This window comes from Lissotriton vulgaris, chromosome 9 (genome assembly GCF_964263255.1).
Source record: "Lissotriton vulgaris chromosome 9, aLisVul1.2, whole genome shotgun sequence".
In the NCBI taxonomy this organism is placed as follows: Eukaryota; Metazoa; Chordata; class Amphibia; order Caudata; family Salamandridae; genus Lissotriton; species Lissotriton vulgaris.
In genome coordinates, this window is record NC_141697.1 from 1,114,165,061 (window position 1) to 1,114,192,026 (window position 26,966).

General features: G+C 44.3%; 1 protein-coding gene across 2 annotated transcripts in view; it reads left to right on the plus strand.

Annotated features, from left to right (window-relative positions):
• ASB14 (ankyrin repeat and SOCS box containing 14) overlaps window positions 1–20,508 on the plus strand; it is a 100,106-nt gene extending 79,598 nt beyond the window's left edge. For both annotated transcript variants that reach the window (XM_086939116.1, XM_086939115.1), the window contains one exon: window positions 19,856–20,508. In XM_086939116.1, the coding sequence (XP_086795242.1) occupies window positions 19,856–20,037 (182 nt within the window). In that variant the 3' untranslated portion in view covers window positions 20,038–20,508. The remainder of the gene's footprint in view (window positions 1–19,855) is intronic.
• Window positions 20,509–26,966: the final 6,458 nt, after the last annotated feature.

Here is a 26,966-nt window from a genome sequence, read left to right on the forward strand (position 1 = left end):
CCCTGGTGCAGGCGGCCCGCAAGGAATTCCTACCAGCGAAGAAAATTCCACTGCAAGCTGGCGTGCCCTACTCTCTCCTGTACCCGGCAAAGCTGAAGGTTCACCACGAAAACACCTCACACTTCTTCACTGACGCCAAATCTGCCCTCAAGTTCGCCAAACACATCTGTGCTGGAGCCAGGAGAAAATCGCCAAGACTTGAGGAAGCCTCGGAGCAACTCAGTGACAATGACTGAAACCTCTACAACGCTTACCCTACACGGCTGCAAATATACTCTTTGCATTGGGGTTGGGGGCCTGGTCAGGTCTCTCGCACAGGTATGCTCGTCCTGAACTGACTCATTTGGGGTAAGTCATTGAGTCGCCTTTGTGCGCTAACTTTTGCTGCAACCTCCGCGCCTCCGCTGGGACATTGGTTGTCTTCGGCACTTGAGGACTACGGGATGGGGGGCACTGTCAGGACCCAGGAACTTGAAAGTTTGACTGTAGCCACCCCGTGTATACGGGGGTGTTTGCCGAGCGCACCACGCCTCATGGGGTGCCTCCCTTTGTTGTTGATGTTGGGGTATTTCCACGCATTGCGTGCATGCTTTTGGGATATGTCACGACCTAATTGGGGGGTTGTTGAGGGAGGGGGGTGGATGGGGGATATTCAAAAGTTGCTAGTTTTTGTTCGTCTTTGGTGCAATGTACTACTACACATGCCTATGTATTGGCGCGCTGAGTCTGCAACTATGGCGTCTGGGTGCCCGCATGGCCTCCGAGAGCGGGGATATGTGGTGGGGGCTGGATACAGTCGAGTACTTTAATGGGAGGTATCAAACTCTGGACTTGGAACATTAGGGGCCTTGGGGACTTCAAGAAGGCCCGTTTGATGCATGGCATGTTGTCCAGACACAATGTAGATGTATGCTTCCTACAAGAAACCCATCTGAATGTCGCCCCCTCAGCTCGATTGAAAAATTCCAGATGGGCGCATGTTTATTCTTCCATCTATTCAAATTATGCAAGGGGAGTTGCCATACTCATTCGTAGAGGGTTGGATTGGCGGGAGTACTCCCAGGTGCGGGATGTGGAGGGGAGGTATGTCCTGCTTCATGGGGCGTTACAGGGGCGACCTATTGTCCTAGCTGCAATCTATGGCCCCAATGTGGACGATCCTGATTTTTTCAGAAATGTTTGGGCGAAAATTGTGTTACTGGACTGCCAGTCGGTTGTGTTGGGGGGGGACTTCAACATTGTGTTAAATGATGACATAGATCGCAGAGGCGTAAGCAGACCGCAGCATCCTAGAGCGCGCCAAGCGATATCTGATATCATGAGTGAGGGACTGCTGTCTGATGTGTGGCGAGCTAGAAACCCGGGAGCAAAAGTGGGGACCTGTTACACCTACCATAAGGATGCATGGTCGCGACTAGACTTCTGGTTGGTGTCTCCCGAAGTTGCGACATGGGTGTCGAATGTTGATATCATGGCTAGATCACTGTCAGACCATGCTCCGTGTATGTTGGAATTGCACCCCCCAGGAGCTACACATAGGGCATTCCAATGGCGCCTTCCCCCACACGTACTCACAGACCCTGTGTTCGTAGAGGAGATAAGGGAAGACATCAATAACTACTTTGCTGAGAATGCTGGGTCTGCCACATCTGAGGCTATTGTGTGGGATGCCTTTAAAGCTGTCATCAGAGGTCAATGTATAGCACGCAAAGCAGGGGTCCTGCGCACCATAAGGGATGAGTTAGCTAAACTGGAGGGGGAACTGAAAGCCCTAGATGTTGCGTTTAGCTCTGACCCGTCGTTAGAGACCGCGGGTGCTTTAAAAACCAAATTGCTGGCCTTTAACGAGGAGGCGGAGCGGGAGGTGAGGTTTCTAGGGAAACAAGCAGAAGCGCGCAGGTATGGGGAGGGAGATAGACCGAGCAGGACCCTTGCCAGACTGATTGCTCCCCGCACACAATCAAATTATATCCACACTATTTATGATAACACCGGACACCTAGTGGTAGGCCAGGAGGCAGTGTTGGGCGCCTTTGCAGACTTCTATGCTACCCTGTACACCTCACGACAACCCACTACACCGGCATCACTGCGAGACTTTCTTGACTCCATAGCACTCGTATGGTTCAACAACAACCACAGACAGTACATGGACCTCACCGTCACAGTACAAGATATCGCCCAGGTGATTAGGAGCATGCCGGCCAATAAAGCTCCTGGCCCAGATGGCCTGACCACCTCCTTCTATAAAACATACGTAGCTGAACTAGCGCCGAGACTACACTCTGTATTTGTCGAGGCTCTCGAATCGAATTCCCTTCCAGACTCCATGCGTGAGGCTCTAATTATCACACTCCTCAAGCCGGATAAGGATGAACAGCAGCTAGACTCCTATAGGCCCCTGTCCCTTATAAACGTGGATGCTAAGATATACGCGAAAGTCATCGCAGATAGGTTACAGCCGATGTTGCCTATGATAGCGCTCCCAGACCAATCGGGATTCATCCCTGGCCGCGCGACATCACATAATCTCAGAACGATCTTTTCGGTCCTTCATTATTTACACCCGTCAGTACAGGCGGCGGTGGTGTTTCTGGACGCCACCAAAGCCTTCGACTCCTTAGAGTGGCCCTACCTCTTCAGTGTATTAAGGCGGATGGGCTTCAGTCAGAACTTCATGACCCTGATAAAGCTCCTCTACATGAACCCTAGAGCCCGGGTGTGCGTTAATGGTCTCGTCCGCAAGCCATTCAGTATTTCGAGAGGCACTAGGCAGGGTTGCCCTCTGTCACCGCTCCTTTTTGCGATTGCAATGGAGCCGCTGGCGGCCAGAGTCAGACAACACCACACCGCCAGGGGCATCGGATTTAGTGCTAGAAGCTTACTAATCTCGCTATACGCGGACGATGTCACCTTGTACGTCCTGAATCCTAAAGATAACCTGAGCCCGCTACTCCGGGAATTTGTACGATTTGAGGGCCTGGCGGGGATATCCATTAACTGGTCGAAGTCAGTGGCCTTCCCCCTGACGGAGAGCACTGAACGCCCTGCCCCTGACTACCCCCTCAGATGGGAGACGGAAGCTGTCAAGTATTTGGGCATCTGGATCAGCCGAGATGTGCAGGAGTTGTGGTCGTTGAATTTCGGTAAGGCGGTAGACTGGCTGGAAGGGAAGGTCGAGGTCTGGAATAGGCTACCGCTGTCCCTGGTCGCGAGAATTGCACTGGCTAAAATGGTGGTCCTCCCCAAATTCTTGTACTTGTTCGTCAACGTACCGCTGCCTATGACAGCGCACTTCCACGCCCGAGTCCGCTCACTGCTGCTTAAACTGGTGTGGGCTGGAGGTCAAGCCAGAGTCTCCTGGGACCTACTCACGCTTCCGCTCCGACAGGGGGGCCTGGGTGCCCCAGATTTGAAGCTCTATTCACTCTGTGCGCAGGCTCAGTTCCTGCATTTCTGGGCATACCCTACCCCTTACCAGCCACATGTGGCGGTGGAACTAGCCGTGGTCGCCCCTTGCCATTACGAGTGGCACTGTATGGAAAAGTTACGTGCCCGTCGCGTGAAGTAGACACAGTGGAAATGGTCCGCTGGTCCTGGCGCGAACTCCAGAAGCGAGCCGGTCTCTCCCTGCTTTATGCGCCAGCTGTCCCCCTGAGGGGCAACCCGATGCTGCCTTGTCTGACAGCAAGAGGTGACGTCCTCACTATCTTTGGAAATCGGCTTCTAACCTTCGCTGACTTATATCCAGATGGCACTTTTTTCGAGATGCCTGCTGATGGGGTCGACCAGCCCTGCACATTTACTGACAAACTGCTATATCATTCCCTAAGGGAGTCTTGCAAGAAGATAGGGCCGTGCTTCCCGGAGGAACCCTGCACACTTGCCGCCCTCCAAAACCTGCTTTCACGGCCTTCCCCCAAAAAGCTGGTGTCCAGATTATATAATTGCATGCAGGAACAGGCCCCGGTGACAGTGGCCACGGCCAAAACCGCTTGGGCTACGGACCTGGGGGACGAGCTGCCGAACGACGCATGGGAGTATTGCTGCACGCAACTCACAGCCCTATCCCCGAATTATCGTCTGCGGCTCATCCACTTCAAATTCCTACACAGATATTACCGCACTCCGACACTACTACACCGAATGGGCATACGTGAGGATGCCTCTTGCTGGAGATGTGGAGGCGACGATGCGTCCTTTATCCATATGGCCTGGAACTGCCCCAAGTTGAGTACATACTGGTCAGAGGTCTTCACGGCCATTAATCAAATCACACGAAGGAATGACTCGCCGTCCCCACTGCTGGGACTGCTGGGGTATGTTAAGGACACTGAGCCCTGCGTCAGGAAACTGCATGCGTTACTCCTTCTCTATGCCAAGAGACAGATCGCACTGCACTGGGGCAGACCGGCCCTCCCCTCTCTTGAGAGCTGGATCAGAGACGTGACTTACGGCCACACGCAATTGACACACTATTGGGAGACCATGCCCACTGCTTCCAGACCCACTGACATATGGGGCCCGTTTATACAGTGGACCACAGAACGCACGAGCTCAGACACCCCAGGTACCTCACGTGCTCCGAGTGTTTCAGACGACATGGGCTGAAGGTGCGCGATGCGTAAGTTAATTATTGTAGTCCCGCAGTCCCGCGCCAACACTGACAGGCCCTGCCCGGACGCACGCTATGCGATTGCTGCCCCCACTGATCCGGATTGTGTCCCTGGCCCCCCACGCCCCACTGGCCCTCCTGTGCCCTATTCTTTCGCCCTCCCCCCCTCCCACCCGCCCTTCGCCTATGCGTGAACAGACAAGATGCCCTTACACTCCCGCCCTGAATATGGCTGGCCCTTTATCTGAACGACCTGTGGCAGGCCCATGAGACCTTTTTGTGAACTGAAATGTTGTGTGGATGCTTTTTACACGTACTTGCACCTTTGTTAGACGTTTTTGGTTTGGCTCGTTGGGGGGTTTTGTTGGGAGAAAAATGGTGCTGACGGACACATCCTTTACATGGACCGCTGTAGCGGGTGGTTGACCGCTGCTTACTTAGGGGCGGCTTCATTGATTTTCAATATCTTTCAATTGTCAGCGGCACTGTGTGAAAAGTAAGACCGTTTACTTGCTGAAGTTGAACTGCACACGCTCAAGATTTTATTGTATTTTATGTTTACCTCTGTATGTTTCACCCGGCTGGGTGATGGCCTCTATTCTGTTTCTCAGTAATCTCTGTATGACCTTCCTGATAGCGGCCTGCCTCCGGGTTGTTGGCGTGACGCAGTGTGCATCTTCTCTTTCATTTGTTTACAATAAATGTCTTACACCAAAAAAAAAAAAAAAAAAAAAAAAAAAAATATTGAGTCCAAGAAAGCTTTTTTTTTTTTAAACTCGGCCAACAGCTGTACATGCTCCCATTAAGCTAAGCAATTAGTTCAGGATGGTATATGACCTCAGCGCAAGTGCTTGCCTGATTGCTTAACTGGGGGAGTCCCTCAGCTTCATACGAGTCTGTTGTACAAATTTACCAAGCATAGCCATATTCTTCACTGTGTCCAGTGTGTACAGTTGATGGACTCCCTCCTTTGCAGTTCTAGTCTCCCATTGTAGCAAGATGGGCCTAAGGTAAAGTCTGTGGTCTAGACGCAAGGCCGGGCAGCAAAGTAGAATATGGGCCAAGGACTCACGTTTGTATTTGCAGAGCCGACACTCCATGATCGCAATTTTTATTGACCCGGAGGGTTGTAATTCTTTAAGGGGGAGAGGATGTAATCTAAACGCTACGATCCAGTGTAGGGCTTGCCTCCCCACAGCCTGCGTAAGATGAAGTTTGGGGTTGTACTCTGTATGTGGGAGGCTTTGGGACTCGTGAAAGCCTCTTGCTTCCAATGATTCCATGTCTGAGGTGCGAGAGCAAAGGCAAACTTGTTTTTTATTGTACTTTTTATAGCAGTATTCCTGATTATCTTGGGGTCCTAGTTCTCTATTGCAAGTTTCAAAACGTCTTTGGCAGCGGAAAGGCTGGCTGACCAGGGAGTTCCTGGTTCCAGAAAAATACTTTTTACGGTAGACTTCATTGTGTTTTCTGGTGCTGCCATGGTAAGATAGAAGTATTTGCTCAGAGAGGCCCTCTCTTCCAGCTTTTGTTGGTTCAGGTTAAATGGTAAGTGGTAAAGTGCTTAGATTCATAAAGCCAACAAAAACAAGTTCAGAAAAAGAGGAGGAGGAAGGCAAAAGGTTTGGGAGTGGCCTTCAGACAGCACCATTTTCCAACAGGTTATGATTTAAAAAAGGGGCCTTTGAAGTGCGTAGAAGTCCTTTCTTCCTGTTCTCGCTCCTAACTCACTACAGTTGGGAATGCAGCTCTTTGTTGAGGACTGAACACAGCCTATTTATGTATAAGTGTGAAGCTGTGCCCAGCTCCTCCCTCCCATCCCCCCAGTAAGATCAATAAAGTCACACCCAGGTTCCCTTTCTGTGTGGCTGCCTAGAGGGAATACACATGCAAAAAGAACTATTGATGGACAATACACGACGTCCAGCTGTCACCCAGACCAGCTAGCGATCTGAAAGAGGCAGCTGACACCAAATGGCTAACAGCAGAAAAATGCCCAACTTTCTAAAAGTGGCATTTTCAGAATAGCAACAACAAATCCAATTTTACTATTAAAGAAGATGTCTCATTACCATTCCATAGGTACTAAACATGACAGATCTACCTTCTCCTAATTAGGAATTACATCTTATTAAATGTAATAAGGAATCCCCAATGTTAACATATGAGAATGGTAGTGTCAGAACCCCACAGTCTTTGACTACAATCAGAAAGAAACTAGTATACTCGCCCTTAGGTAGGCACCAGAAAAGTGGTAGGGATTTTAAAAGGCAAGTTAAAAAACCTAAGATGGCTGACAGAAAATCACAAACACTTTTAAATACTATGGTTGCCACCTTAGAGACATGCTTGGAATGTCCAGCATGCTAAACCTCTGTGTAGAATTGAAGACAGTTTGATATTATTTCCCAGCTCTGCAAAAGTTTAGTCAGGGTAGTGGCGTCTGTAATCTCGACAGTTCAGTTTTATTGCATTTAATTAAATTTCTTAATATATCAGAGGCTTTGCGAGCATTTAGTTTACAGAAAGTTGTCTCTCAACGTCAATGTCAAAAGATTTAGTGAGTCGTGTTTTCTGTCAGCTTGCGAGTCAGAGCTGAATTCTGCAGTTAAGATAATAGGTATTGAACAGGCTGAAAATGAATGTGCATCGTAAAATCTTCCTGCTCGCGATTCAAAATTGAATAGCTGGAGGGACTTAATAATTCTTTCCATTCAACTCGCGATTATGAGCTGATTTCGGAAAAAAAGTAGCAGTTAACGAGGCAATTAACTGATGCTTGTCGGAAATTCTTTCCGCTCGCTTTAAAGAATGAATTTCTATAAAGCTGTGTTAAGGGTCAATTGACTAGAGTATTTTTGAGGAAATGAAGAGAGAGTAAAACAATTTAGTTAGAAGAAGTCTTCCCTCAATTCCGGAGCTAGTTATAATAATAATCCAAAACTCACCTCATCAAGAAATCAAAGAAGGGGTAGAATTTCAGGTTTAAGTCATCTTTCTCAAGAATATTCTTGGCACATAAAGACACGCAAGTACCCTAAGAGGGAAGTAAATAATATGGTTAAAAAATAAGAATCAAGGTTGTCGTGTATGCGGAGCCCCGCAAGAACATCCCCTGGTGGAGCACACCAATTGAGATCACACAAAAGTGCTTCTGTTTTAAGCAGTGACGCTTTATTGCTTCATTTATATGGTGATTTTTAGGTTTGCACGGCTTCGATATTTAACAGCATATCGAGAATGTAATAATCCATTTACATGTGAACATTATGCTCCAATGCATTTCGGGCGTAGGCGCCCTTGGTCACGGAGAGCTAAAGGAGGAAGCAGACAAACAAGGTAGTGAGGGGAAGGCGAACATAAGGGAAGACTAAAACGGGTCTACTAGCATGCTCTAAGGTGTTGAATCACTAGGATTTAAGAGTGCGCAAAAGGAGTGCAGGGTGGGGGTATGATAGAAAACTAATTGCCGGTAGTGTGCGTATACCGTGGGTCTCTGGACGTTAAAAAGAGAATGGAGGCGTGCTCTGTGATGTGAGGCTGTTTGGCTAGGTGCGCATCGGTAAGGTGCAGGGTAGGGGGGTGGTGGAGGTTTTACCGCCAGTGAGATGAGGCTCTGGGTATGCACTGGTGTGCTTCTTACTTCACAGTAAAAACGCGATGTCCTCGGGTGTAGTCCTGTGGTCATCTGTTTGCCGTCAAAGCCGCGTTTGAAACAATCGGCTAATATGGTTAAAGTTAACAGAGATAACGGACTCAAGTCCGTGTGTGTGGGGGCCATCTTGAAATGGTGCGAGGCACTATAGAGATTAAAAGGTGATTACATGCGAGTGTGAACGGGTCAGGTTGAGGGAAAAATAGGTAAGGGATACATATGGAAAGACGGATGAAACAGGTAAACAACTTTGAACAAATGTGTAAACACGAATAAAAATATTAACACGAATAAAAATGGGAAAATAAACGTGGTAAGAGAAAGGAAATGAGGTTAGAGTTGGGGTGATGTAAACACTGTGATAGAGAAACTGGAGGGACTGGAGTATGAGAGAGATGAATAATAGGAGTACATAGGGGTAAGGATAAGGTAAGAGAGGTAGACAACATAGAACTAGTGTGTTAACGTGAATGGAATAAGCATGGTGAAATAAAAGAAAGTGAAAGGAAGTAAACAAAGGTAGGGTGGGTACAGCGATAAAGAGAATGGAGAAGCAGCAACGTTTACAGTAATGTATTATAGGTAACAGCTAAACTCTGTGCGGTCATTGAGCCCGTAGGGCTTAAGAGTCTGCAGAAGATAAATCCACTCGAGTTTTCTCTTCAGTAATAGTTTGGTATTGTCTATGCCTTCTTTTCTGGATACGATCTCTAGGACCATAAATTTAAGTTGAGCGATGGTATGGTGTGCTTCCATGAAGTGAAGAGCAATGTTGGATTTTTCAGTCTTAAGTCTGATGTTAGACTTGTGCTCATTCAAGCGGGTTTTGATTTTTCGTTCGGTCTTCCCTATATATAATTTGCCACATGGGCATTTGAGGGCGTATATCAGATTGGTGGAGTCACATGTGGCATCTACATGGAGCTTGATGTTGTGTCCTTTCATGGGGTGTTGTATTTGGTTGCCCCGAATTACATTGTTGCAGTGTCCGCAGTTGAGACATGGTTGGGTGCCGCGGTGTCTTTTAGTTGGTGCGGTGGGTTTTGCCAATATTTCCTTGATGTTGCGATTTCTTGTGTGCGCAAATATAGGAGGCTCATTGAAGATGCCTTGGAAATCCGGTTCGTTTTGTAGAATTGGCCAATGTTTCCAGATGATCTTTTTATATGCTGCGCTGACAGTAGAATACTTGGACACGAGGACCATGCGTTGCTCTGTGTTCCTGTAAGTCTTTTTGAGGCAATCCTGTCTCGATATGTTAGCCACGCGATTCTTGGCTTCTTGCAAAATGTTTTCTGGGTAACCACGTGCCCGGAATCTGTTGGACATTTCCGTCATGCGTTGGTGAACCATGGTTTCATCAGATACTATGCGTTTGACGCGCACCATTTGGGAAAACGGGAGGTGCTTTTTCAGTGAGCCTTGATGGAAGCTGGTGTAGTGGAGGGCATTATTTCGGTCTGTGCTCTTTCTGTAGAGATCCGTGATTATACCATCAGTTGTGTTCTTGATGTGGACATCTAGAAAGGCAATGTCTGTATTACTGATTTGCCACGTGAGTTTAATCCGTGGGTCTTTGGTGTTAGTTTCTGTCAGAAGGTTATGGAGCGATTCTTTGGTGTCTGCCCATAGGAAGAATAGATCGTCTATGTAGCGTAGAAATAGTCTAGTGTGTTTTTGGAAGCTTGGATGAGTGTACAGATATTTTGTCTCAAAGTTCTCCATATAGGTATTAGCGTAGGACGGGGCAGCGCAGTTTCCCATGGCCATCCCCGAGAGTTGTAAAAACCATTGATTGTTGACCTCAAAATAGCTGTGATAGAGCGTGAATATCATTAATTCCATCAGGAATGTTTGCATGTCTTGGTGAATGTCACTTTTGAGGAGGATTTGCTCTATGGCCTCGATGCCCCCTGCGTGGGGTATTGATGTGTATAATGAGCTTACATCAGCAGTACAAAACACTAAAGGTTCATTGTGAGAGGTTTGGAACTCAGACAGATTTTGGAGAAATTCAGTGGTATCTTTGATGTAACTCAATGATTGGTGAACTAAAGGTTGTAGGTATTTGTCCAGGAATTTGCCGGTGGTTTCGTGAATTGAACGTTTGGTAGACACTATGGGTCTGAATGGAGGGTCCATGAGGTTCTTATGGATTTTTGGGCACATGTAGATCGTGGGGCTTTTTGGGAATTCCACTAACAAATATTTTCTGGTGCGTTCTTCGATGGTTCCCGATTGAAAAGCTTTATTGACAATTTCTTTCAGTTGGTTGTGGTATTCATTGGTGGGGTTAGAGTTTAGTACCATATAGGTGTCAGTATCTTGGATGTGCTCTCTGAGTTTGTTAGTATACATTTCACTGTCCAATATGACCAGGGCTCCACCTTTGTCAGCTTTTGTAAGTTTTATGTTAGTGTTGTTGGCTAGAGACTTTAATGCATCTCGGTCTTTGATGGTTAGATTGTGAATTTTCCTGGGTGCCTTAAAATTTATGTTGGCAAAGTCTTTTCGAACCAGTGTCTCAAACATGTCGATACATTTATGGCTAGTCGGTGCCTGGTAGATACTTGGGGGTCGTAGGCCCTTGAGTTCATCTGGTTTCTCCGTAGTAGAGGGAGGCAAAACGTTGTCGAAGAAATGTCTTAGTCTGAGTTTTCGTGTGAACTTGAAGGTACTGACCTCCAGTTCAAGGAGATTAGTTGTTGTCGTAGGAATGAAGGACGTTCCTTTTTCTAACAGTTCCATTTGGTGGTCAGATATCTTGGTTTTGGAGATGTTAATCACGAGGCTGCTTTCTTTGGTTTTTGGTCTTTCTTGGCTACTGTACTCCTGGTGGCCGGTGGACTTGGGTCTCGCTCTTTTGATCTTGCTCCGCCTGGGTCGTCTTGGGGATCTGGGCTGATCTCTAAAAAAGGACGGCTAGATGTAGTTTGTTCTCCACTGGTGCTAGGAATGGTGGCATTCGTGTTGATGTTCGCCTGTTGTCGATCTGTCGTGTTTCTGTTGTTGGGGGGTTTTCTAGTAAACCGGGTAGTCGAGTCGGTGTCCGATGAGGAAGTATCCGTTTGTGAGTTGTACGGTCGGTTGCGCCGTCTTTGGGCGTACATATCAGCCCACGAGTAAACCTCGTCGAGCTTGTAGTCAAGCGTGTCGCGACGGAACTTCCTGACTTTTCGTTCGTGTATTTCCTTCTGGTATTTATCGAGTGTGAGTTTTGTCTCATCTAGCATAGTTGTGAGTTCCTCCGGTGTCAGCAGATTCTTGATTTCATTGTCGATTTCTTTAATTTCCGACTCCAGTTCCTTGAGAATCCCAGCTAGTTCCTCGACTATCAGTAAAATGAGGTCGAGGCTGCATTTATTTAAGATTCCATTCCACTTTTCTAGGAAGGTCTTGGAATTTTTGCAGAGAGATGGTTTCAAAGAGATGCGTAATCCGCGTGGGATTCTGAGTGCCCTGTGGTAACGCAATAGCGTGCTCGCATGGAGCTTTTGGTTTATGTGTCTTTTTGATAGATAGATGAGCTGCTTTATACATTGCTCTTTATTTCTGGTGGTGGTAGAAGGGCTAATGTCTTCCTCGATTAGCGAGTATATTCGTTCTTTCTCCGATTCATCGAAGGCCAAGGTATGTGCTCTGGCTTCTGTGCTTTTGCTGATGTCGTCAAATTGCATGGTGAATGGGTGCTACCCCGTGGTAGACGGAATTGTGAGTGAACGAATAGTGGAAATGACGGGGTGCACAACGTCAAGTTAGACAAGATGTTCAAAAAAGGTATGATGGGTTTTTGGGTGCTCACATAGGGTGGTGTTATCCGTCGAAAAAACACCGTCAAATATCAAGGTTGTCGTGTATGCGGAGCCCCGCAAGAACATCCCCTGGTGGAGCACACCAATTGAGATCACACAAAAGTGCTTCTGTTTTAAGCAGTGACGCTTTATTGCTTCATTTATATGGTGATTTTTAGGTTTGCACGGCTTCGATATTTAACAGCATATCGAGAATGTAATGATCCATTTACATGTGAACATTATGCTCCAATGCATTTCGGGCGTAGGCGCCCTTGGTCACGGAGAGCTAAAGGAGGAAGCAGACAAACAAGGTAGTGAGGGGAAGGCGAACATAAGGGAAGACTAAAACGGGTCTACTAGCATGCTCTAAGGTGTTGAATCACTAGGATTTAAGAGTGCGCAAAAGGAGTGCAGGGTGGGGGTATGATAGAAAACTAATTGCCGGTAGTGTGCGTATACCGTGGGTCTCTGGACGTTAAAAAGAGAATGGAGGCGTGCTCTGTGATGTGAGGCTGTTTGGCTAGGTGCGCATCGGTAAGGTGCAGGGTAGGGGGGTGGTGGAGGTTTTACCGCCAGTGAGATGAGGCTCTGGGTATGCACTGGTGTGCTTCTTACTTCACAGTAAAAACGCGATGTCCTCGGGTGTAGTCCTGTGGTCATCTGTTTGCCGTCAAAGCCGCGTTTGAAACAATCGGCTAATATGGTTAAAGTTAACAGAGATAACGGACTCAAGTCCGTGTGTGTGGGGGCCATCTTGAAATGGTGCGAGGCACTATAGAGATTAAAAGGTGATTACATGCGAGTGTGAACGGGTCAGGTTGAGGGAAAAATAGGTAAGGGATACATATGGAAAGACGGATGAAACAGGTAAACAACTTTGAACAAATGTGTAAACACGAATAAAAATATTAACACGAATAAAAATGGGAAAATAAACGTGGTAAGAGAAAGGAAATGAGGTTAGAGTTGGGGTGATGTAAACACTGTGATAGAGAAACTGGAGGGACTGGAGTATGAGAGAGATGAATAATAGGAGTACATAGGGGTAAGGATAAGGTAAGAGAGGTAGACAACATAGAACTAGTGTGTTAACGTGAATGGAATAAGCATGGTGAAATAAAAGAAAGTGAAAGGAAGTAAACAAAGGTAGGGTGGGTACAGCGATAAAGAGAATGGAGAAGCAGCAACGTTTACAGTAATGTATTATAGGTAACAGCTAAACTCTGTGCGGTCATTGAGCCCGTAGGGCTTAAGAGTCTGCAGAAGATAAATCCACTCGAGTTCTCTCTTCAGTAATAGTTTGGTATTGTCTATGCCTTCTTTTCTGGATACGATCTCTAGGACCATAAATTTAAGTTGAGCGATGGTATGGTGTGCTTCCATGAAGTGAAGAGCAATGTTGGATTTTTCAGTCTTAAGTCTGATGTTAGACTTGTGCTCATTCAAGCGGGTTTTGATTTTTCGTTCGGTCTTCCCTATATATAATTTGCCACATGGGCATTTGAGGGCGTAGATCAGATTGGTGGAGTCACATGTGGCATCTACATGGAGCTTGATGTTGTGTCCTTTCATGGGGTGTTGTATTTGGTTGCCCCGAATTACATTGTTGCAGTGTCCGCAGTTGAGACATGGTTGGGTGCCGCGGTGTCTTTTAGTTGGTGCAGTGGGTTTAGCCAATATTTCCTTGATGTTGCGATTTCTTGTGTGGGCAAATATAGGAGGCTCATTGAAGATGCCTTGGAAATCCGGTTCGTTTTGTAGAATTGGCCAATGTTTCCAGATGATCTTTTTATATGCTGCGCTGACAGTAGAATACTTGGACACGAGGACCATGCGTTGCTCTGTGTTCCTGTAAGTCTTTTTGAGGCAATCCTGTCTCGATATGTTAGCCACGCGATTCTTGGCTTCTTGCAAAATGTTTTCTGGGTAACCACGTGCCCGGAATCTGTTGGACATTTCCGTCATGCGTTGGTGAACCATGGTTTCATCAGATACTATGCGTTTGACGCGCACCATTTGGGAAAACGGGAGGTGCTTTTTCAGTGAGCCTTGATGGAAGCTGGTGTAGTGGAGGGCATTATTTCGGTCTGTGCTCTTTCTGTAGAGATCCGTGATTATACCATCAGTTGTGTTCTTGATGTGGACATCTAGAAAGGCAATGTCTGTATTACTGATTTGCCACGTGAGTTTAATCCGTGGGTCTTTGGTGTTAGTTTCTGTCAGAAGGTTATGGAGCGATTCTTTGGTGTCTGCCCATAGGAAGAATAGATCGTCTATGTAGCGTAGAAATAGTCTAGTGTGTTTTTGGAAGCTTGGATGAGTGTACAGATATTTTGTCTCAAAGTTCTCCATATAGGTATTAGCGTAGGACGGGGCAGCGCAGTTTCCCATGGCCATCCCCGAGAGTTGTAAAAACCATTGATTGTTGACCTCAAAATAGCTGTGATAGAGCGTGAATATCATTAATTCCATCAGGAATGTTTGCATGTCTTGGTGAATGTCACTTTTGAGGAGGATTTGCTCTATGGCCTCGATGCCCCCTGCGTGGGGTATTGATGTGTATAATGAGCTTACATCAGCAGTACAAAACACTAAAGGTTCATTGTGAGAGGTTTGGAACTCAGACAGTTTTTGGAGAAATTCAGTGGTATCTTTGATGTAACTCAATGATTGGTGAACTAAAGGTTGTAGGTACCGGCAATTAGTTTTCTATCATACCCCCACCCTGCACTCCTTTTGCGCACTCTTAAATCCTAGTGATTCAACACCTTAGAGCATGCTAGTAGACCCGTTTTAGTCTTCCCTTATGTTCGCCTTCCCCTCACTACCTTGTTTGTCTGCTTCCTCCTTTAGCTCTCCGTGACCAAGGGCGCCTACGCCCGAAATGCATTGGAGCATAATGTTCACATGTAAATGGATCATTACATTCTCGATATGCTGTTAAATATCGAAGCCGTGCAAACCTAAAAATCACCATATAAATGAAGCAATAAAGCGTCACTGCTTAAAACAGAAGCACTTTTGTGTGATCTCAATTGGTGTGCTCCACCAGGGGATGTTCTTGCGGGGCTCCGCATACACGACAACCTTGATATTTGACGGTGTTTTTTCGACGGATAACACCACCCTACGTGAGCACCCAAAAACCCATCATACCTTTTTTGAACATCTTGTCTAACTTGACGTTGTGCACCCCGTCATTTCCACTATTCGTTCACTCACAATTCCGTCTACCACGGGGTAGCACCCATTCACCATGCAATTTGACGACATCAGCAAAAGCACAGAAGCCAGAGCACATACCTTGGCCTTCGATGAATCGGAGAAAGAACGAATATACTCGCTAATCGAGAAAGACATTAGCCCTTCTACCACCACCAGAAATAAAGAGCAATGTATAAAGCAGCTCATCTATCTATCAAAAAGACACATAAACCAAAAGCTCCATGCGAGCACGCTATTGCGTTACCACAGGGCACTCAGAATCCCACGCGGATTACGCATCTCTTTGAAACCATCTCTCTGCAAAAATTCCAAGACCTTCCTAGAAAAGTGGAATGGAATCTTAAATAAATGCAGCCTCGACCTCATTTTACTGATAGTCGAGGAACTAGCTGGGATTCTCAAGGAACTGGAGTCGGAAATTAAAGAAATCGACAATGAAATCAAGAATCTGCTGACACCGGAGGAACTCACAACTATGCTAGATGAGACAAAACTCACACTCGATAAATACCAGAAGGAAATACACGAACGAAAAGTCAGGAAGTTCCGTCGCGACACGCTTGACCCTATTTTGAGGTCAACAATCAATGGTTTTTACAACTCTCGGGGATGGCCATGGGAAACTGCGCTGCCCCGTCCTACGCTAATACCTATATGGAGAACTTTGAGACAAAATATCTGTACACTCATCCAAGCTTCCAAAAACACACTAGACTATTTCTACGCTACATAGACGATCTATTCTTCCTATGGGCAGACACCAAAGAATCGCTCCATAACCTTCTGACAGAAACTAACACCAAAGACCCACGGATTAAACTCACGTGGCAAATCAGTAATACAGACATTGCCTTTCTAGATGTCCACATCAAGAACACAACTGATGGTATAATCACGGATCTCTACAGAAAGAGCACAGACCGAAATAATGCCCTCCACTACACCAGCTTCCATCAAGGCTCACTGAAAAAGCACCTCCCGTTTTCCCAAATGGTGCGCGTCAAACGCATAGTATCTGATGAAACCATGGTTCACCAACGCATGACGGAAATGTCCAACAGATTCCGGGCACGTGGTTACCCAGAAAACATTTTGCAAGAAGCCAAGAATCGCGTGGCTAACATATCGAGACAGGATTGCCTCAAAAAGACTTACAGGAACACAGAGCAACGCATGGTCCTCGTGTCCAAGTATTCTACTGTCAGCGCAGCATATAAAAAGATCATCTGGAAACATTGGCCAATTCTACAAAACGAACCGGATTTCCAAGGCATCTTCAATGAGCCTCCTATATTTGCGCACACAAGAAATCGCAACATCAAGGAAATATTGGCTAAACCCACCGCACCAACTAAAAGACACCGCGGCACCCAACCATGTCTCAACTGCGGACACTGCAACAATGTAATTCGGGGCAACCAAATACAACACCCCATGAAAGGACACAACATCAAGCTCCATGTAGATGCCACATGTGACTCCACCAATCTGATCTACGCCCTCAAATGCCCATGTGGCAAATTATATATAGGGAAGACCGAACGAAAAATCAAAACCCGCTTGAATGAGCACAAGTCTAACATCAGACTTAAGACTGAAAAATCCAACATTGCTCTTCACTTCATGGAAGCACACCATACCATCGCTCAACTTAAATTTATGGTCCTAGAGATCGTATCCAGAAAAGAAGGCATAGACAATACCAAACTATTACTGAAGAGAGAACTCGAGTGGATTTATCTTCTGCAGACTCTTAAGCCCTACGGGCTCAATGACCGCACAGAGTTTAGCTGTTACCTATAATACATTACTGTAAACGTTGCTGCTTCTCCATTCTCTTTATCGCTGTACCCACCCTACCTTTGTTTACTTCCTTTCACTTTCTTTTATTTCACCATGCTTATTCCATTCACGTTAACACACTAGTTCTATGTTGTCTACCTCTCTTACCTTATCCTTACCCCTATGTACTCCTATTATTCATCTCTCTCATACTCCAGTCCCTCCAGTTTCTCTATCACAGTGTTTACATCACCCCAACTCTAACCTCATTTCCTTTCTCTTACCACGTTTATTTTCCCATTTTTATTCGTGTTAATATTTTTATTCGTGTTTACACATTTGTTCAAAGTTGTTTACCTGTTTCATCCGTCTTTCCATATGTATCCCTTACCTATTTTTCCCTCAACCTGACCCGTTCACACTCGCATGTAATCACCTTTTAATCTCTATAGTGCCTCGCACCATTTCAAGATGGCCCCCACACACACGGACTTGAGTCCGTTATCTCTGTTAACTTTAACCATATTAGCCGATTGTTTCAAACGCGGCTTTGACGGCAAACAGATGACCACAGGACTACACCCGAGGACATCGCGTTTTTACTGTGAAGTAAGAAGCACACCAGTGCATACCCAGAGCCTCATCTCACTGGCGGTAAAACCTCCACCACCCCCCTACCCTGCACCTTACCGATGCGCACCTAGCCAAACAGCCTCACATCACAGAGCACGCCTCCATTCTCTTTTTAACGTCCAGAGACCCACGGTATACGCACACTACCGGCAATTAGTTTTCTATCATACCCCCACCCTGCACTCCTTTTGCGCACTCTTAAATCCTAGTGATTCAACACCTTAGAGCATGCTAGTAGACCCGTTTTAGTCTTCCCTTATGTTCGCCTTCCCCTCACTACCTTGTTTGTCTGCTTCCTCCTTTAGCTCTCCGTGACCAAGGGCGCCTACGCCCGAAATGCATTGGAGCATAATGTTCACATGTAAATGGATCATTACATTCTCGATATGCTGTTAAATATCGAAGCCGTGCAAACCTAAAAATCACCATATAAATGAAGCAATAAAGCGTCACTGCTTAAAACAGAAGCACTTTTGTGTGATCTCAATTGGTGTGCTCCACCAGGGGATGTTCTTGCGGGGCTCCGCATACACGACAACCTTGATATTTGACGGTGTTTTTTCGACGGATAACACCACCCTACGTGAGCACCCAAAAACCCATCATACCTTTTTTGAACATCTTGTCTAACTTGACGTTGTGCACCCCGTCATTTCCACTATTCGTAAAAAATAAGAATTGCAGTGTTGATGTTGAACAAGAAAATGCTAATGAAAAAATCTATGGTATTTGTTTTCTGAAAGAAAAGACAGAACAGTATAGACTATCAATACGTTGAGTAGAAAAGACCAGTAAGAGAAGAGAAGCATCAATCATAACTAAATTGGGTAAATGAAGAATAGATTAATTAGATAAATATAGAATAATTGTTGGAGTTGAATAGGAGGAGATAATTGAGAGGAGTGTGAATATTTTTCCATACAGGTTCCTTTCTGGAAAGAAAGGTAGAATCAAATAAAGAACACAGAAGGAAGAAGCAAGAGGAAATATACAGGAAGGAATTCAAGTTTGACTGACTGTCTCTTCTCTGTCCCAATCCCCTTTCTCCCCTTGGATCTGAACTGACAAATGAGAGATATTAGACTGGCAGGGAAGTTCCTGGAGGGACATTGGGACCATTGTTGTGTGAAATACTAATGAGCTCCCTCTGACAGGTAGGCCTCTCAGTAGTGAAAATCGAATTTAAGAGTTTTTCACTACCAGGACATGCAAAGCTTAAAAGTACATATCCTACCTTTTGATTACATAGCACCCTGCCCTACGGGCTCCCTAGGGCCTACCACAGGGGTGACGTATATGTAATTTAAGGGATGTTTAAGGCTTGGAAAGGGGTTTTAAATACCAATTCAACATAGCAGTGCAAACTGCACACACAGGCTCTGTAATGGTAGGCCTAAGACATGTTTAATGGCTACTTGAGTGAGTGGCAAAAGCAGGGAGGCAGTCCCACTAGTAGCATTTAATTTACAGGAGTTGGGCACGCGTAGTGCTTGAGAATAGGGACTTGTATTTAAATTAAATATGCCAATTGGGTATGAGCCAATGTTACCATGCTTAGAGGAGAGAACACATGCACTTTAGCACTGGTTATCAGTGATAAAGTGTTCAAAACCAATGTAAACAAGGTCAGAAAAAGAGGAGGTAGATGGCAAAAAGTGTGGGGTAACTCTTCAGAGAGAGACATTTTTCAACAGATGGATTGTATTGAAAATGCAATATCTTGTTTAATTAATTTAAAAAACGTTTAAAATCAGTGTTAAAGTTACATACAGAAACAATTATTTTTGCAAGTAGTTTAATATGACATTACATTTGATAGTAAATGATCGTATCATTATAATACGCAGAGATATTCTGTTTTGTACCCATGATGAAATAGCAAGAGGGCATCTCTGTTTACTCTCTAAATTGAAAATAATGAAAGGAATATTGATGACAAAAACACATGCTTTCTGATTACTGTATATCAATGCAAATCTTGGATGTTAGGAATACTTCCACTCCAACCTGTGCATGTGGCTATCCAAACATGTTTCCAATAAACACCCAATCGAAGACGTCTAATTCTATCAACAAAATGTGATATATCTGTAGTTAATGCTGTTATATTGAGCTGTGGAAAATAGCTAAAAGTTTATTTTTTATTTGCAGTGAATACTCGTTCCTTGAAACATCTTTGCCGTTTGAAGATTCGAAAATGCATGGGGCGGTTGCGGATACGATGCCCCATCTTTATGACATTCCTCCCACTACCGGACCGTCTGAAGCAATATGTACTGTACAAAGAATATGACCTCTATGGACAGGGAATCTTAAAAGGAACCAGAAAATAAGCGTTCATTCTTAAAACACCTAGTGACCCAAGGGGAGATGAAAGACCCTGCAGATGAGTGGTCAAGAGGATTCTTTCAGACATTAGGTATACGCATGCTACTACAGTTAACAACATATTATCAGTGAACATACACCTAAAAAGCTACTATGACCAAATTGCAGACACAGAGAAAGAGTATGCAGGGTACATTAGGAGAGAATTACTGCATGGCACATGGAAGCCTGCTTTCAAAAGATCTCTTCAAGAAGTCAATCACAGATTTGCAAGAAGCAAAAAACTGTAACTATACTCTCATTCTCAACATCAATTCAATTTAATTTTTTTTTATTTATGTGTTGGTTTTGAAAATAGCGAAATTAGTAGCTTTGTCATTTACAATGCCAATAGTTTTAACTTTCGCAAATGTGACACCTATAGCATTTGTAATGCAATATGTGTTGTATTTACGTGACTTAGATGTATTGATATTTTTTAATAATTAATACTTAAATAAAAGTTATTGTCATTTATAATGGCAATAGCTTAAACTTTTGTAAATAATTTTTGTGAAGATTATGTTACTTGTATTTTATTGTGATGAAAATCCAAGCACAGAAGTGGAATATTAACATCTGTTTGTGACATTTGTAATAAAGCTTGAAACATTGAGAGAACATATTTGAACCAATTGTTGTTGAATGGTTGCACAGATTGATGCTGTGGTGGCGCTGAGTGATGTTGTGGTGGTGACGAGTGATGCTGTGGCGTTCAGTGATGCTGTGGTAGCACCTAGTTTTGTTGTATTTCCCCTGAGTGATGCTGTGGGGGTGCTGAGTGATGCTGTGGTGAAGCGATAGATAGATAGAGTGAGTGCGATAGATAGATAGAGGGAGGGCGATAGATAGATAGAGTGAGGGCGATAGATAGAGTGAGGGCGATAGATAGATAGAGTGAGGGTGATAGATAGAGTGAGGGCGATAGATAGATAGATAGATAGATAGATAGATAGATAGATAGATAGATAGATAGATAGATAGATAGACAGAGTGTATTTATGTTGCATTGAGTATTGTAAGTATGAGGTGTGTAATTATATGGCACTGAGTGGTATTATGTGGAGTGTATTTACGTTGCATTGAGAATAGTGTAATCATATGGTGTGTAATTATGTGGCACAGTGGTAATATGGCGAGTATATGTTGTATTCAGTATAGTGTCATTATGTGGCGTGTAATTATGTGGCACTGAGTGGTATTTGGAGTGTATAATGCATTGAGTGCAGTCTAATTATGTAGCATATAATTACATGGCACTGAGTGGTATTTAGAGTGTATGTTGCATTGAGTGCAAAGTAATTATGTGGTGTGTAATTAGGTGGCACTGAGTGGTCTTTGGAGTGTATGTTGCATTGAGTGCAGTGTAATTATGTAGAATTTAATTTTGTGGCACTGAGTCGTATTTGAAGTGTATGTTGCATTGAGTGCAGTGTAATTATGTGGCATGTAATTATGTGGCACTGAGTGGTATTTGGAGTGTATGTTGCATTGAGCGCAGTGTAATTATGTGGCGTGTAATTAGGTGGCACTGAGTGGTATTTGTAGTGTATGTTGCGTTGAGCGCAGTGTAATTATGTAGCATATAATTATGTGGCACTGAGTGGTATTGTGTGGTGTGTGTTGCATTCAGTAGAGTGTAATTATGTGGTGTGTGCTATGTTTTGTTGTGTTTTATTATGCTATACTTTGTTTTGCTATGCTATGTTTTGTTATGCGATGCTTTGTTATGCAATGTTTTGTTATGCTATGCTATGTTTTGTTGTGTTTTATTATGCTATGCTTTGTTTTGCTATGCTATGTTTTGTTATGCTATGCTTTCTTATGCTATGTTTGTTATGAGTTTCTATGTTTTGCCATGCTATGCTATGTTTTGTTATGCTGTGCTGTTTTGTTGTGCTACGCTATGCTATGTTTTGTGATGCAATGCTTTGTTTTGTTGTTGTTTGTCATGCTATGCTGTTTTGTCATGCTATGCTATGTTTTGTGATGCTATGCTATGTTTTGTTGTGTTATGCTATGTTGTGTTGTGCTATGCTATGTTTTGTTGTGTTTTGTTATGCTATGTTTTTTGTGTTTTGTTATGCTATGTTTTTTGTGTTTTGTTATGCTATACTATGTTTTGCTATCCTGGTGTGTGTGTGTGTGTGTGGTTGTGTGTGTGTGGTTGTGGGTTTGTGTTACTATCCTTGTGGGGACTTGGGTGTGATAACACACTCACGCTGTGGGGACTTGATTGCACTGTGGGGACCTGAACCCAAGTCCCACAAGGTAAAGTCTTCTAAATGATTTTAAATGAGTTCATAAACATCTGTGCCAATTTTTACAAATTTAAAAAAAAATGCCTTGTGGGGACCTGTGTTTCAGAAAGTGTGTTTATATTTTTGCTCGCTCTGCCCCTGTAGGCCGGAGGTGGTACTGCAGCCTTAAACACACTTCGCATATAACACACTGCAGCAATTGGATTACATCTTGCAACAAAGAGGATAGTGATTTTAAAGAAGCATAGCATTTAGAAAACATAATACATGAATACAATTGCCTTTTTAAATGTATATAAAATTTTTTCCTTTTTTTAGAAACAAATTAATCTACTGATATTGCACTTTTAATTTTTGGGTGGCTATTTTCTTTGATAAGCATAGACATGCACAATTAGAATAATATTTATTTTTTTACATTTCAAACACCCACTTTAGCCACTGACTCTTGCATTGACAGTCAATACAGTTTGCCTGGTTGCTGCACTGCATTACGCAAAATGCGTAAGTCTGTCCCAAACGTATGTGTAGCACCCAATGTGCCTCCTCTATCCATGCACACAGAGCATTCCATCTCTAACTGTATATCATATGATATATGCAGCCCCCTCCATACATTTGCTTCATGCATCCCATCAATTACTGTGTAGCACACAATGTGAGCAGCCTTCAGATTCGATGTGCATAGAGCATTTCATCAGTGGAACTGCCGGATGTTATATGTGCAATCTCCTCCAAGCGTGTGCCCACTGTTTTCCATCATGCAGTCTGCAGTAAAGGATGTCAACAGCCTTGTTCATCTACACACACACTACAGTCCATCACTCACTGCGCAGCACACAATGTGAAGCCTCCGCCATGTACACACTACATTCCATCACGGAGTACCACACAGTGTGAGTGGCCTACGCCATCCATGTGCACACTGCCTTCCATCATTTACTGTTCAATACACAATATGTGCAGCCCCATTATCCATGTGCACACTATATCCCATCATTTACTAGGAAGCACAAAATATGTGCATCGTCCTCTATCCATGTGCAGACCACTTTCCATTAAACACTCTTCGACACACAATATTTGAAGCATCCTTTGTCCATGCACCACCTGCATTCCATCACTCACTGTGCTGCACGGAATTTGTGCAGTCTCTGCCATCCATGTGCATTCCACTTTTCATCTCTTACTCTGCAGCACCCAATGTGTGCAACCTCTGCCATCCAAGTGTCCAGTACAGGTCATCAATCACTGTGCAACACACAGTGTGTGCAGCCTCCTCCATCTCCTAGGGTTTGAGCCTCATGGCCTGCCCCTGTTTTTTCCACCTAACCCACAGGACCTCTCTCTGAGATCCTGACTGGTGTAGAGCAGATTTTCCTACTCTTGTAGGTGATAGGCTGTGTATGAAAGGGAAGAGGTGTGGCCCAGTGGCCAGGGTGCCTGACTCTGGACCGCAGGGTTCACTGTTCGGCCCTTGGCCCCAGCTGCAGGTTAGCCCAGCACCATCTTCCATAATCTTCCAAACGCCCCCCACCGCCAGGACACCTCTCCGGAGGTAGCTGTGCGCTTTAACGAATGCTGGCATTTGTTTATGCTGCTGGTCTGACAGTTTCTACGATGATGCACTACCCCCAACCTTCATTGCAGCTGAGCTGCGGAAAACACATAGAATGTGAATAGGCACACGGGAACAGCGTCTAACTCCTGAGCATAGTGCATTTCTCTATAATAACATAACATGATGCTTGATGAATGCATGGAACAACTTTCTTCCCAAATGATGAGATGTTATCAGCATTTATTGCACTTAAATGTGAAAGCGTACTTATGATGATGCATAATCTAAAATCTACATCTGATCGAAGTCAGATGCTGATACTAATGCGCCACTTTGCCAAATCCTTTGTGGGGTTGTACCTGCAGCGCCCCATTCTAGGCACCTGTAGAAGGCATGTAAAGAGCACTGGAAACAGACCCGACTTACCAGCCCTCAAAAACCACTGAAGACACACCTGTTATGCCAGCATCTCGAATTCAAAACAAAATCTGCTTTCACTGTCTGGGGAAAAAAGGTATGTGAGAAATTGCCTTAAAGCGCAATTTCCAAAACATTGTCCTTTTAGGGTGGTAAATTTTGCAATTTTGTGCGCCTCGAAATTAAAAGTCCACAGGGACAGCCATTCACCCTAGCTGTGTTAAAATTCAGTCTTAAAGTAAAAGTAACTTCTGCACGCTACTTATAAGTTTGTAAATGCCAGTTTCCACAGCAATAATGCCATCAATGTTAGCAGATAAAGGAAGTTATGTGATTTTGTTTAGATACACATGATTTTTTTTAACTAAATAAAACAGGAATATAATTTAAACAGAAGCCTAAAAGTACCAGCACAAATACGTGCTTCAACAAAAAAATGTTGCTCGAGAAAACTGGAATTGTTCCTTGCAACTGAGCACACACCCAAAGCATCTGTTTGAGACAGGCAGCAAGAGAAGTGCTAATTACGCATAAGAAAAGCGTCATTATCATGACAAGAGACCAGTATGCAGAAGCCGGCTGGAGACGGCCAAGACTTTCAGACTGGGGGATGGGACTACCTGGAACAGAAAGCACGTCTGTAAAGTTAAAAGACGGATGCTTGCTTTTGGGTGTGACCGACTTGAGACACTGAAAGCAAAAATATTGGAGCACATGCACCTGAACGGAGGCACTCCTTCATTAAAGCTTCCAGTTCAGAGCTGTTTTTTGCGAGTACATTATTTGTAGAGATGTTTTCATGCAGGCTTGTTAGAGATATTCACTTTATTTTTGTTGGTTAAACAGGTAATTCAGTGCTGCTTTTCGAATAACCTGCTGGCAGCTAATTTAGTTGCTGCTTAGCTATATGAAATCCCAGACAATATGAAGGTACTAAGCCAACTACTCTTCCTTTCCATTCATGCTTAGGAAGTGAAGGTTTTTTTTTAAACAAAATACAAAACGCACAGCAATTTGGTGGCACAAGTGCATTGCAAAAGATTTTCTTCTTTGCTAGGAAAAATGTTGAATCATTGGAAAGAAGCTAGGAGGAAAATGTGACACAACAACAACAAGCTCTTGGCATTGCTGTGGGGAGGGGGGGGAGGATAAATGCGAGACACGGCCTGGCGGCCGTGAAGTGTGAAGCAGTGGGCGGGCGGAGGAGAAATGCGAGACATGACCTGGCGGCCGTGAAGTGTGAAGCAGTAGGCGGGGGAGCCCTTTGAAGTGAAGCTCTCCGAGGGAAAAGCGCGTGCTTGTGTTCATGTGAACTGTCGGAAATCCACCGATGGTTTGAGAACTTTTTGCCCACTAAAATTCTCCTCTATCCATTCCTTACGGAATAGGATAGGCGAGCCCTAAAAATGTTCATAGAGATGTTGGAGCAGAATGTCTGTATCAACAGGTCTGCGCAGTCTTGTGCTGTCCATATGTGTTCAAGGTCAAAACAATACTGAAGTGTTGCATACAATGTCTAATTATGGAATGGTCACTAATTTATATGTCTTTCATGGTACAGAGATACCTGGCTAATGCAATCATTTCAGTCACCAAAAGGCTGCAGAGGATGTCAGAAAAAGGCTTTGGGATTAGACACCAAGAGTTCATAATGACATATGGCTGAATCTATTAATTTTTTTAACATCAATTTAGCATTTTCTGATGTGCTGCTATCACTTATGTATAGCAATAATACATGTAGAATGAGATTTAATAACTTTCTTTGCAAACGTATCCTTTATATTTTATTGTGGGCATGTCACAACCCCCAAATCAGATGGTTCCAAGTTGCCCTACTACTTAAAAAAGGGATGAAATAAAAAAATTACAAAAAGAAGGTCGGGATTTTGTCGAACAAATAGGAACAGCCCATAGTCTCAGGCACTTTGCATCAATAATCTAAAATGGTGTGACATTCTTTACACTGGGAAATAAACTGGCAACTGACCAATACAGTGTAACAAAATAAAGACTCACTGGGGCTTATTTACAAGCCCCTTCTGAAGTCGGTGTGTCACTTTTTGTGATGCACCGGTGGAGCATTTAGCTACCCTATATTTACAAGAATACATAGAGCCACCCTGCATGGCTTTTTGTGTCCTTGTAAGTGCTACACCTTTACACGCAGCACTTTGCGTGAAAGCGGTGTGCTATGGGTGTTGCTGTCCCACGCAACACCCATGGTTTCTGCGTATTTCCAGATTTACCAGAAATCATAAACCTTTAAATGCGTCAGAATGGTACGCCTTCCCAGGAGATGCGTAGGGAGGCGTAACGAGGAGAAATGTTTCCTTTCTCCGCGATGTTTCCTCTTTCTATGCGAGTTACATTCTGCAAGACCCATAGAAAGAGGAAATCACCTCGCATGATTGCTTTTGTGCAGGAAGCTGTCCCTTCCTGCACAAAAAAAATCTCCCTGCAACGCAGTCACCCTTGGACCATGGTGCAAGGGTGCCTGCATCAGCACAGGGGGAGCACAGGGATCCTTCATATTGTTGTAGATATGACACATCCCAGTGCTTTGTGAGTTACTCAGTGCTGTGCAGCAAAATGGCTTGTGGCTCAGCGCTGAGTCACTTTGTTGTAAATAAGGCCCACTGTCTTTTTTGGGGGG